The sequence below is a fragment of the Crinia signifera genome, chromosome 5 (assembly GCF_055691185.1).
Source record: "Crinia signifera chromosome 5, ASM5569118v1, whole genome shotgun sequence".
NCBI lineage: Eukaryota > Metazoa > Chordata > Amphibia > Anura > Myobatrachidae > Crinia > Crinia signifera.
Window position 1 is genome coordinate 161,799,010 of NC_139221.1, and position 13,333 is coordinate 161,812,342.

Consider the following 13,333-nt stretch of genomic DNA (forward strand, 5'->3'; position numbering starts at 1 on the left):
AAGGTGTGTGTACAGATAATTGTTTCTCTATAGACATATGTCATTTTTTAAAACCATTAAAGCATCCAATGTGGTCAATGTTTGTATGAAGGGCTTAACCACAATTTTTAAAGCTCTTGCTATTGACGGAGGGGACAATTCAGACCTGATTGCAAGGCTGCAACTTTATGCAGTCCAGCAGTTAGCCCCCTCCTTGCCAGAGTGAAATCCCACGCATTTTCACTGGCTTTGCAGCCGAGTGAATATGGGAGATATTAATTTGCAATCACCCACCGGCAAATGGGTTTACCCCATATCACCCCTGCCCCCCCCCCCATTTGTGCAGTGCCATGTAGGACCAGACTTGCTCTGTGCTGCGATGACCATTTGGAGATCAAGGCTGATGGTGACATCAGTGGTCCTCCTCCCTCCAAATGACCGGTCCTGTCTGCGTTATTTCTCGGCACCCCCAGAGAACACTGGGGTGTCATCTACAAATGCTGGATGCTGTCAATCAGCCAGTGTACAGCCTGTGTTCACAGGCCGTCGCTGGCTGTGGCCGCACGGAGGGCACTGTGAACCATGCGGCCCTCTGATAATCGGCAGGGCTGTGAATTTCCAGCCCTGCTGCGGAGGCTGAATGGGACCTAGAGAGTAGACTGTAAATTAAAGGGACACCTGTCACTTTATATGGGTTATTCACTTGATATAAAAAAGTCTGTTCTACAGTATGTAGTAAATACTGATGTCCTCCTGAAATGTTACCTACATTTGATAGAACAGTCAACAGTGGCAGCGCTGCGGAGGGAATCGCCAGCAAAAGCTGGCGATTCCCTGCAGAAGCCTATGGGCTTCTTGCCGCAGCGCTGTGTGAGGGATCCGTGTTAGGGATCCGTCCTCGGAGCATGCCCTGTGGCCGGCGCCGTGCTCTGCACATGCGCAGATGGACTCCCGGGTCTCAGACCCGGAAGTCCAGTGCCGGCACCGCATCGCAAGGGACAGCTCTTAACGCAAGAGCTGTCCCTTGCATTAATGATCGCATATGTTACAGCATATGCCATTATTAAGAATGTGGTGGCTGGTGAAGGGGGCTGCGGATGTTAGAACATCCGGCCCTATATATTCTTATTGATGTACATAAAAGTCCATATTCAGAAGAGTAAGAGCAAAAGAGGAGCAATTAAGACCTTGACAAAATGACTGTATACTGCACAGCGGGCAGGCCATAGGAAAAAGCTATGTCCTATGTTAAGTCTAAATTTCAATATAAAAAGAAAGCTGCAGAGTATTAGCGTGCAAAAGCCGACATGCTTATACCTGCATGCACCCACTGCATTACAAAATGGTTTATTCCAGGAGCAAATTGTTGCATCTGTACACATAACTCCGAATAATGCCCAACATGTGTAGGAAAAAGTGGTAGCCTAATAAGAAATACTATATGAAACTGTAACCTACAGTATTACGTCATTTCCATGTCGACATTTTGCTCATGTCGACCTTTTGTCAATGTCGACCTAGACCATGTCGACCTTTTTCATGTATCGACCTACTGCCTGTTGACCAATAGTGGATGAGCTATTGACTGTCAATCAAGACAAAGTTGACCTAATAATCCACACCCCTTCAGACAAGCAGGACCTTCTAGAGCAGTGGTGTCAAACTCGTGGCCCTACAGCTGTTGTGGAACTACACTTCCCAGCATGCCCTGCCACAGATGTTATATAATGGATTGCTAAAACTGTGGCAGGGCATGCTGGGACATGTAGTTCCACAACAGCTGGAGGGCCATGAGTTTGAAACCACTGTTCTAGAGCTTGATAAATAGAGAAGTGCCCATAGAACACTATAGGGATGGTCAGAGTCATCTTAACAGCATTATAGCCCCTGGGCAAAGCAATGTACTGGGGCCCCTATACCCTAATTTAAGGTAAAATATGTACAAAAAAATCATACATTTCCACTCCTGAGGTCCCGCACTATCGGTCCACAAGCATCCATAAATTATATTGCTCCCAGCACTTTGATTGGTGGATACCTCCAATAATCGACCGGTCCTTATTCAGAATTGTATGAAATGCCAATGTTCATGTAACTAAAAATTATCTGTAGAGTGTGCCAGGACTGCAATTGCACTGCGCACCCGCCAAAATACTTTTGCTATGACATTCACGTGACACTTTCAGCAGAGTGTGTGGCAGAATGAGATCATTTTGGGGAGGTAACAGATAGTGACATCAAAAACATAGATGTAATAAATCCATTTTTGGGGCATGTATCTGCATTCAGCTACAATCATGTATGTAGAGAAGGCATGTCCAAACTGGGGCCCTCAAGCTGTTGTGAAACTACATATCCCAGCATGCATTGCCATAGTTTTAGCATTCCCTAATAGCAAAAATGTGGCAAGGCATGATGGGACTTGTAGTTTCACAACAGCTGGAGGACCATAATTTGGACATGCCTGATGTGGTTTGGGTGACCATAGACTCACTTGGGAGTCAATGGGGGAAATTTACTAAGATGTGTATTCTACTTCACATGTGATGATGTTATGGGCAACCAATTAGATCCTGTCTACTATCTTCTAGAGGGTGCTAAATAAATAAGAAGTAGATTCTGATTGGTTGACCATAGCAACATCACATGTGAAGTAGAATACACATTGATGTTTCTAATGACTGATGCTATGTATGTGTATGCAGTTGCTGAGGACTTTGTGATAGCTCCAGTGGACATCTCTATTCTTCTCTGGGGGGCAGAGGAGGATTGTCCACAAGGCAACCTATGAGCCTGCCTAGGGCCCAGCAGGTCAGAAGGGGCCCCATAAAGATATCCTGGCCATCCAAAGCGTTCCCAGAGGAGCAACAGAACATGGCAATGGGGGCAGATGGATCTGAATGGATACCACTTCCTATCATGGGACGTCTTTCCATAGAACGTAGCAAGGCTTCAAGAACGAAAATCATCTTCTGAAATCAAATTCCAAATATTATGGGGTTTTCTTGTTTTTTTTTTAGAAATGGGAAATGCAGAGGTCCACACACTAGTGTATGGGGGACCACATTACACTTCAGGGATGGTCAGTGAGGAGCAGCAGATTTCAGTGAAAACTCTTGTGTTTCTTCATTAACGGTGCCAGCACTTTAAGTTTTACAAAATTAAAAATACTACCTACTAGTATGGAGAATGAAAGGGCTACTTATTCTGTAATGTTTAGAATCTTAGGGACCTGTTTACTAAGCCGTGGAGAGAGATAAAGTGTCAACCAAGCATCTCCTAGCTGCCATTTAACAGGCTGTGGGGTCTATTTACTTAGCCTTTGGTGGAAATAAAGTGGACAGAGATAAAGGGGGAGATTCTCTAAACAAGAAATGCGGTAAAAACCCCGTTATCTGGGTTTTTACCGCATTTTGGGATGCCGCATTTTGGCGATGGCCCATTGAAGCCAATGGGCTTCTACTGCATCCCACCGCCGCCCCGCAACGACCCCCCCTCCGCCCCGCACGGACCCCCGCCTCCCCGCATCGCCCCCTCATCTGTGTCCGGGCAGCACAGAGCTTTGCTACCCGGACCTGTGACCTCCTGCCTGCACTGATCCTCTTCCGGGTGCAGGGAGGAGGAGAGCCCGGCGCAGCAGCAGCAGCAGCGCCGGGTGTGTGAGGGAGGGGGAGCCGCCGGGACCTGCTGGGACCCTGCGACTCTCACCGCAAAGGACAGCTCTTAACGCAAGAGCTGTCCTTTGTTATAATTATCGCATATGTTAGAACATATGCGATAATTATAAATGCGATGGGCGGCGAAGGGGGGCGGAGATTCTTAGAGAAGTAACAGCCAAGGAGTTCCTAACTGTCATGTTGCAGGCTGTGCTTTAAAAATGGCATTTATGAGCTGGTTGGCTGGGACTTTATCTTTCCCTACTTTGGTTCTCTACAAGGCTTGGTAAATAAACCCCATAATCCTTGCTCTAATATTCCAATAGGATTTACACGTTATTAGTGTTGCGATAATACAGGGATAAATGTATCTGTTCATAGCCCCTCATACTGTATCTAATGACACACATATTTCTTTTTTGGCACTCAAATAGCCAAAACTATATATGCCTTTTATTCCAGTGTCTGTTAGTAAACATGAAAAAAATAGCAATAATAATTATAATTATTGAATCAAAGACCAACAGCTAACAATTTTGTTTAACCCTTCGAGTGCCTAATGAATTTGTCAAAATAGTTGTGAAAACTGCCAAGCAAGCATTTACATTAATCATAATGACCTGTATTGTTCACCGTATATAGGAAATATAATCTATTTTTCAAACAACTTTTTTTTTTTTGAATTTATATAACAAATGTGAGTGACGCTGGCATTCTCTGGAGTTCCAATAGCTGGGGGATGAAGCACATGCACTGACAGAGCTATGACTGCAATTAAAAGTTTAATAAACAGTGTTTCTGCAATGTAGGAAGAGTGGATATGTAGGAATGGTGAAATCAGTGGGGAAGAAGGAAACCTTAGAAATGTTGCAATATCCTGTCTGGAGTAACTTCATTAGATGTTGTGTTGCTCAAGGGTCAGTGACTACAGTGTAGCTTTTGCTTAATTTTGGATGAAGCTACTGTATTTAAGAAGGAAGGGATCTTTCAGAATTCTTATTCATTCTTCCCCTTACTGTATCTGTGTGAAACAGAAATCCTCTTTGCAAACAGAATGTCCACACAGCATAATAGGATTTAAGCATATGGAATCAGATTGAGTTTATAAGTAGTAATGAACAGACCTGGGAGAAAAGAGGAGTGGTACAAGGTAGCTGTGAACTCGTGAAATTTGCTTTTCATATGTTAATCATACCCATTTTACACTCCAGGGCAGAGTCAACCTGGATCGGGCCTCATAGGAAATGGCACCCAACCCGACCTGGGAATCCAACCCAAAAACTGATCAGTGTTGGGCACAGGCAGGATCTATGGCAGTGTAAACTGGTAACCTGGGTCATCTGACCCAGGACACGTTTACAGTAATGGGAGAGTCCATACCTCAATGCAGCGGCCTATGGGCTATTGGGGGTCAGGAACACAGTCTTCTCTGCTATCTGCCCTGCTAAGCAAACAGCAGCGGTGCCAGGGTAAAGGTAAATTAATGCCATGTACATGTGCACTGCATCCATTGAGTGCACAGAGACAGAAACTGAGGGCAGACTATCAGCTTCCAGAATGCTGGACTTTTCCCCAGTGTGATATAGGTGCATCAGGCGTCCTGATTGACGGATTTCACGGTGCTTGGAAATTATGTCAGCCATAAAGACACTGCACTTGTGTACAGTGTGAATGGTGATGACACAGGAAAAAACTGTGAATCAGCACCGCAGTGGAAACAGGGTAAATCCAAGGTCTAACCCAGATTGAAACTATGGGGACCTTATTGCTTCTCTGCTAATATGCAGAACCCGGCGATCAGATAGCCAACGTCCTGCCAGAGTGAAGTCCCGCCCTGTACAAATCAACGAATGGCTTGCAAAAATTTAATATTGCAAATCCATTCGCAACTCAATAACCATCAAATGATTTTTCCAGTCTGTGTATAACCCAGGACCTACTCCTCCAGGCTGATCAGGGCCAGAGCTGATGTCACACTCCTTCCCTGAAAATGCTTGGGCACAACTGCAACCATAAGCAAAGCAGCAACTATCTTACAATGCGTGCCAGTCAGCCAGATTACAGCAGGCATAATGCGTGCCAGTCAGGCAGATTACAGCAGGCATAATGCATGCCAGTCAGCCAGATTACAGCAGGCATACTGTGCATCATATAGACATTTATTTTAGTTGATACAAACAAAGTCAAGATTAGGCATCAATAAAACTTAAAACCTTTTAGTGGAAAAAAACAACACTGTTTTATGCAGATTGCTGTGTAGGCACCTGTTCCCCAGCACATGCGCTATGGAAATTAAAAATGGGATGAATGTTAACAGCACCATAACATGACATCAATACACCCTGTGACATCGCTAACCCCCATACCCGTAATGTTGTGATGTTATGCACAGGGATTGGGGCTAGTGACTCTAGGACAGGCATTCCCAACCACGGTCCTCAAGGCACACCAACAGTGCAGGTTATGTAGATATCCAGGCTTCAGCACAGGTGACTTAATTAGTATCTGAGGGATTTGGATTAAACCATCTGTGCTGAAGCCTGGATATCACTAAAACCTGCACTGTTGGTGTGCCTTGAGGACCGTGGTTGGGAATGCCTGCTCTAAGAAGTACAGCGCCACAGGCTGCAGCGTAGCCTGTCCCTTGTATGCTCCATGCGGCTTTGCAGGTGCGCTACTGGCTGCAGGGTGCCATTCTACACGTACAGGTGCCTGCACTTTGTGTGACCACTCGCACACCCCTAATTACCACATCAATCAATTATCCCCTTGCTGGATTCAAATTATGTTAATATGACTTAATCAATCCTATACCGCAACAAACATATATGAACAGCATAGTGGCACCTCAATATGTTTTAGTTGTGTCATAGACCCGAGGCTATAAGTTCAATTCCTGACCAAAGCCCTGATGTGGAATTAGCATGGGATTCTCCAGGGTTTATTATTTTCTCCTAAGCTCCAATTCATAGTGGTATGCTAATTCTGTTGTCTCAAAAACTCCCCCTGGCGTGTGTCTGTGTGCTCCAGAATTTACAAAGAAATTCAATTATGGGCGAAGAGTACAAATTGCCATTGCTGCAGCATTTAAAAGGTGGCAATGGCACTGCATGTCGCCCTCTTTGCCCACCCTTATCACAAATTTGCCCATAACTGTTCGCTAGCCTATGAGAGTTTTGTAAAGTGCGGCGGTTGCTGTGGTGATCCAGGTGGATGTCTTCACGCGCAATGCATTCCCCTACTTAGACTGTAATGCAGGGACTGATGTGAGTGGCAGAATGTTCTCTGCACTGGATAACATGTTGATTCTATATAAACAATAGGAATATGAATGATAAGTGGTAGAATCACAGCAATCTGCATATGGGCAGAAATCATACAATTTACACTATGCAAACTGCTGTGCTACTGTGTATGAGTTCCTTTATTTATCATCTATAGTCATATAGCCTTAAGTTTTCTTTGGTAAACAATACACAATTATAATAGTAATGTTAAGATATTTCAGTAATGTAGTCAGGCACCATATATAATGTATGAAGAGTTATTAGTTCCCATATTAACACAGTCCAGGCTCCTAGAAATCTTGTTTGAACCACATGAAATCAGCAATAAAGGGCAATGAAGCTGTCCATAGCAAAGTGCTGAAAGGGAAAGCTGGTGTGGACTACAGCATGTCTCTTCTTATGTCCAGTGATAGAAAAGGAGGAGGGTGTGTTTCCCTGTGACAGGCAGGCACATCATCACTCATTACTCTGCCTCTCCTGTCCCCATGGTACATGCAGGCAAGCCTCCTAATAAATGGCAGCAGCAGACAGCAGGGTAGTAGTGCAGGATATGCCAGGCTCCGGGCTACTGCTGCTGCTGCTGCTGTCATGTTGCACTGGAATGAGGAAGTGGAGTGGAGAGGGGTGGGACTGAGACCTGAGCTTCATCCTGCGGCGCCGCTCACAGCAGCACATGGAGCAGCTACAGGGGACTGGGAGAGCTGTCTACAGCCAGCCCACGGGAGAGCAGGTAAATAGTCATGCATGCCTACTGCACATGGGTTCTCTCTACTGCCGTCTCTGTGTTACTAGCCTGCAATGGGGTTGCACTCACCAATGCTTTGCACTCTATACTCTGTACCCAATTTAATGCACATTGTTCAGTGTTTAATATTAAGTAGCAAAAAGATAATAAAAACAAAATATGCAGCCAGTGTTAATATTTGCCTATATACTAACTAAAGCTATTGCACTTTAAGTATACGTCTTTTACCACATGACATATTCCAATGAAATATACCGTACATAAACTCAATGCAAGATTCCACATGTACATTATTTACTTTTACAGTTACAAAAGTCTAATATCAATATTTACAAAGGAGACAGCTATTACATGGCACAACCTAGCAACTATCCAAGTACTTTGGGCTTATCTTAAATATACATATTACATAGTATGACAAAGACAGTTATTTCTTCCATATGTACTGTAAATGATATAGCAGCTACAGGTGCTTTTTCTTGTCTATAACTTTCAAAGTATATATATATATATATATATATATATATATATATATATATATATATATATATATATATATATATATTATAATACACTATATATAATCGTATACACTGTGTAGATATGGAGGTGTACATACTATATTTGACTTTCTGCACTGTACAGTTGTTATATTACATATTAATCATGACAACATTCCAATTGTTCACATTGTCTTGCTTACATACACAATTTAACACTCACTGTCAGTTATTTATGTTAAAAGGTTTGACAAAGTTTCCTTTCATCCTGATTATAACGATTAATTCCTGCATCTAGTTGCAACAGGAAAGCATTTTCACATGCAGAATTATATTCACATGCATAACATTGCTATTGAGTGGATTGTAAGTTTAGCACAAACACAAACTTGCTACCATTCAACAGGTTGCATGAGAACAGTTACCACCCTCTTATCAGTGTAGTGGTGTACATTAGGATTTATTGCAGATTATGAATAGATAGATAGATAGATAGATAGATAGATAGATAGATAGATAGATAGATAGATAGATAGTTTTGAATGGTTTTGATTCAACTGTTTTTTTTTAAAATTCATATTTCAATATATTTCTGGATTCTGGGCATACAGAAATCACACTAATCATAAACATTCAGGCATCTAATTCTGCATATGAAAAATCTATGGTGGATGAATGACCATCTATATATGTGTCTAGTGTCCGTGAGTCTCCGAAACGCAGCCATCTGCTGGCAGAGAGTGAGATTACATCTCTTTCTCACACATGCACAAACAGAGAAGGAAGCAGACTAGCTTTGTAAGCTTTTGCTTTCTTGCGGGCTTACTAGTACCTTATATATTGATTGGCACAATATGTATTTAATGTTTTATGATTCATTAGGCCAATAAATGTTAATTATATAATGGCAAACACGACCAAATCAAGCCACTTATGCCTATAACCGTGGAATTTATCCTTGATTACTTCATACAATAATACACAAAACTTACAGTATGTTGGTTTACACCACAGTGTATTTAATATGTATTACACCATGTATGATGAATATATGGCAATTTAACTTTTTGCATCTTCGTAGTTGAATTTGTCTTATTTGTCAATCAGGTTGATATGCAAATTGACCAGATAGGAATTAAATTTTAGGCTAAATAAAAACGTCATTGGATGACCTTACATCTAATACATGTAAATATTTAGGAACAGTAAAAAGCAAAAGTGTTGCCCATATTTTGTCACCATGATGTTAATACAAACTATACATTTTGTTTACTTAGCTCTTTTTTTTTTAAGTAGCTGTGTAAATGGTTTCCATTAATATAGCTCCATTTAATGGAGTAATATCGAGTTGTTGTTATTTGCTGTTGCTAATGTAGTCTTGAAATTAAGTTTGCCATTTGCTTTTTATAAAAAATGGGATCATTGTCTTGTTAAATTTAGTTTATTGGTAGGGTCCATTATACAGAAAAGTATAAGAAAAAAGAGAATTCATGTTATTGGAAAATTTGTATGTAAGTCTTTGTACATGTAGCAAAATTATAAGCAATATTACATGTTTAATGTTATTTACAACTATATTCTAGATGTAATATAGTATAAAAATTATGTGCAAGCAAAAATCTATATCTATCCATCTATCTACAGTATTATCTATCATCATTATTTAAAAAAGCCATATTATAAAAAAGATTAAATGCAAATTACAATGCAAAAATGTACAGTATGGACAAACTTTGAAAAAAGTGGTAGCAGTATGTCAATGAAGTGTTTTTCGCTTTATTGCAAAAAAAAGTGTTATGAGGCTATCACATGTTAAAAGTTTACAATTGACATCGATGTTAATAGATATATTGTAATATATATCCATAGTAATTATGTCTGCACACTCCAGGCAAACTAAGGAAGAAATATGCAAAGGAGTGTTGTTTCAAATGGAGAAATAGGGAACACAATGAGCTGGGTGGTTTACGGAAGTTGGGAAAGAACACTGTATAGATAAGAAAGTGGAATGAATTTAATTATAATAACAAAGTACCCTGAGAATACACATGTTGGAGTATGTCTCTCCAAACACATATAGTGACATTAGAAATACACTGTATGTCTTCTGTTCATTGTAATGCAGACTGATGTAATATTTGGTAGATCTGCTAAGGGACATTGTCAAAAAAGACATTTGTATAAATGTATCTTAAAAAAGAAGGTTAAAACTTTTATGGGGTATTTACAAAGTTTGGTGAGATATAAAATCGTTAGAGATAAAGCCACAAACAATTGGCTCATAACTGTTATTTTTCAAACACAGCCTGTAAAGGCAGAAGCATATTGGATAGTAATTTATCGCTAACAATTTTAACTCTCTATAAGCTTTGATAAATATTCCCCTAACTGGAATATACCAGAGTATAAATTAGATGTGTTCTAGGATTAATTTTATTTTTATTTTTTTTTGTTTGTTTGTTTTTACTGCTACAGTATAAATCATAGTGATTCTATAGTGGTAGAACACTTGGAAAATTGTCTTTATTGTAAAGTAAATAATCACAAATATATACAAATAAGGCAACAATATAAATGCATCAAGTTTAGGTAAGGGGCCATTAATTAGCATTACAAATAGCCATCTAAATACTAGTAAAATAGACCCAAATTTGCTTGTGTTTCAGATATTATAAAAGTTTTAAATTGTTGAAGTACACTTCACCAAAGCTTGCATGCGGGATATGGTTCTGGTGGACTGAAGACCTTTACAATCTCAATCACAATTATTCTTGAATATAATTCTAACATTCCTTTTGAACTGAACCCTTTGAGCATCAACATCTCTGTAAGAGATGTGCCAATTACCAGCGTCGCTCACATTTGCTATATAAATTCAATTAAATAAAGTTGTGTAAAAAAAATTATATAACCTATATAAGGTCAATATTAAAAGATATTATAATGAATACAAATGTTTGCTTGACAATTTTCACATCTATTTTGACAAATTCACTTTGCCCTTAAAGGGTTAAACACTCTGATCAAGCACCTTGAGTCCTGTTGGAGAAAGCACACTATATAAATAAAACTTACTTACTACTTACAATAATTCTTAATTTGTACAGCCAAATTGTATTATGTATATGTTAAGCATTTTCAGCGGCAAATCTTTAAAATTGGCGACTGTCCCCGTAAAATGTATGCTATACATATTCATACGTGTATGTACTTTCAGACACAGCATAACAAACATTACAGACAACTTTACTTAAGATGCCACAGACACAGCACAACACTAAGATTAACAAAAACAAACACAGGCTTTATAACTACAGAAGTTTTTACAAAAAGGAGCAAAAAAATCAGGACAGATAGCAAACATGCAAAATAAACTTTGGTGCAATGTAAATAAATAGCAATACAATTAAAGATATGTTTAACTAATCTCTATGTGATTACTGAGTTTGTAAAATCTCTTTGATTTCTGATTAGTATTAGAGCAATGTATACCAACATGTATATATTACTACATAAAGAAGTACAGTATATACATCATAGGATGTACAGTATTCACATTGTCAACATATACGCAATATATATAGTCAACTTGAACAGCATCTACAGAATATGTGCCCTGTTTTATTTGTAGACGCTTATGTGGAATTTAAGTCACTTTTGTCCTTGCTGTCCCATATTATAACTTTTTCGATCTCTTTTTTATGTTGCATCTGTTGTCTGCTTGTCAGTAAAAGTAAACTGACAGTAATTTAAAATATATAACTTTTATGAAAATGTTTGCTCATTCATAAACATTATATATTTTAAATTACTGTCAGTTTACTTTTACTGCGCTGCAAAAATGTATGCTCGTACATAACCCACTTAGGAGTTATAGTTTTCAAGCAGTTAAGAGCTTCCCAATGAAAATGTTGGGGCACTTCTACTGAATATGTCATCCTAACAGGCGGAATGTGTTGCAAAACTTGCAACAATCTAGTTAGGAAATATGTAATAAAGAAGTTAAACTCGTGCAATTTAAATGTTATGTAAATTGTTTTTTATTTATTTAAATAAAAGTTAACCATATAAAATGTATGCTTATGAATAATATGCTGATGTTTCTTAATGGTCATGATTAATACTTTAACATTTATGATTATGTGAAAGGGATGCATTTACTACTGTACATCAAAATATGCTGTATCCATTGCCTTAATCCAGGGGTAGCCAACTCCAGTCCTCGAGAGCTACCAACAGTTCACGTTTTCCAGCTCACCTCGCAGGTAACAAAGGTGCACTCATTACTGACTAACACATTTAAAAAGATCCACAGGTGGAGCTAAATACTTCACTTTTTATTCTGTGAGGAAACATGGAAAACGTTAACTGTTGGTAGCTCTCGAGGACTGGAGTTGGCTAACCCTGCCTTAATCTAACCTATAATGTGTTGAAATCATTAAACCACATGATAAAAGCTTATAGTATCTTGAGATTTTATACCAGTGGTCAACCTGTTGGTTCGATATGTCGACAATTGAATATGATGGTGATGTATTAAAAACTTTTCTGAAACCAGATTGGTGAGTGCCCTCAGTTTGGATTATGCATTGATCTGGACCCCTGAAATATATATATATATATATATATATATATATATATATATATATATATATATATTTATAATATAACTATGATTGTAGCATAAGACTACTATGTTAATGCTATAGAAACACAATTCTGTGATATTATTATGTATTGGCATTTCATTAATCCACATAGATCAGTAATGCAAAAAAAAATAATATATCAATGTATGGTTTTGGCACACATGTTGTCTATAGGGCCAAACTGTATATTGTTCTTCACTGGTAGTGTGATAGTGTGTTAACGCTCTATTGTTATTTACGTCAAAATTTATGCTTAGTAGCAGCAGTTAAAAAAAGCAATGCAAACAGCTCATTTATGCTGGATCTCATAAAAATAATAATTATTGCATCTTTCTTGTCCCCTTGGTCTTTATTTGGGTACTTGTTTCCTAGAACGGCGCCCACTAAGCTATTTGCTTAGTGGGGTATTCTGCATAGGGAAATTGCATCGCATGGGCCATTTTAGTGCCGTGCGATGCCGTGCGATTTTTTCATGTAATATTAGGTATACAATAATTTGATTGTATGTCATAAAAAG

The 13,333-nt window shown here is 39.0% G+C and overlaps 1 protein-coding gene across 10 annotated transcripts in view; it reads left to right on the forward strand.

Annotated features, from left to right (window-relative positions):
* Nucleotides 1–7,428: 7,428 nt before the first annotated feature.
* The window catches only part of IKZF1 (IKAROS family zinc finger 1), a 104,834-nt gene continuing 98,929 nt past the window's right edge, over nt 7,429–13,333 (forward strand). For 4 of the 10 annotated variants that reach the window (XM_083188194.1, XM_083188195.1, XM_083188199.1 and 1 more), the window contains exon 1: nt 7,432–7,652. In XM_083188194.1, the coding sequence (XP_083044320.1) occupies nt 7,511–7,652 (142 nt within the window). In that variant the 5' untranslated portion in view covers nt 7,432–7,510. Of the gene's footprint in view, nt 7,653–13,333 lie in introns of all 10 variants that reach the window. The other 6 variants (XM_083188191.1, XM_083188193.1, XM_083188196.1 and 3 more) reach the window with 4 other exon arrangements.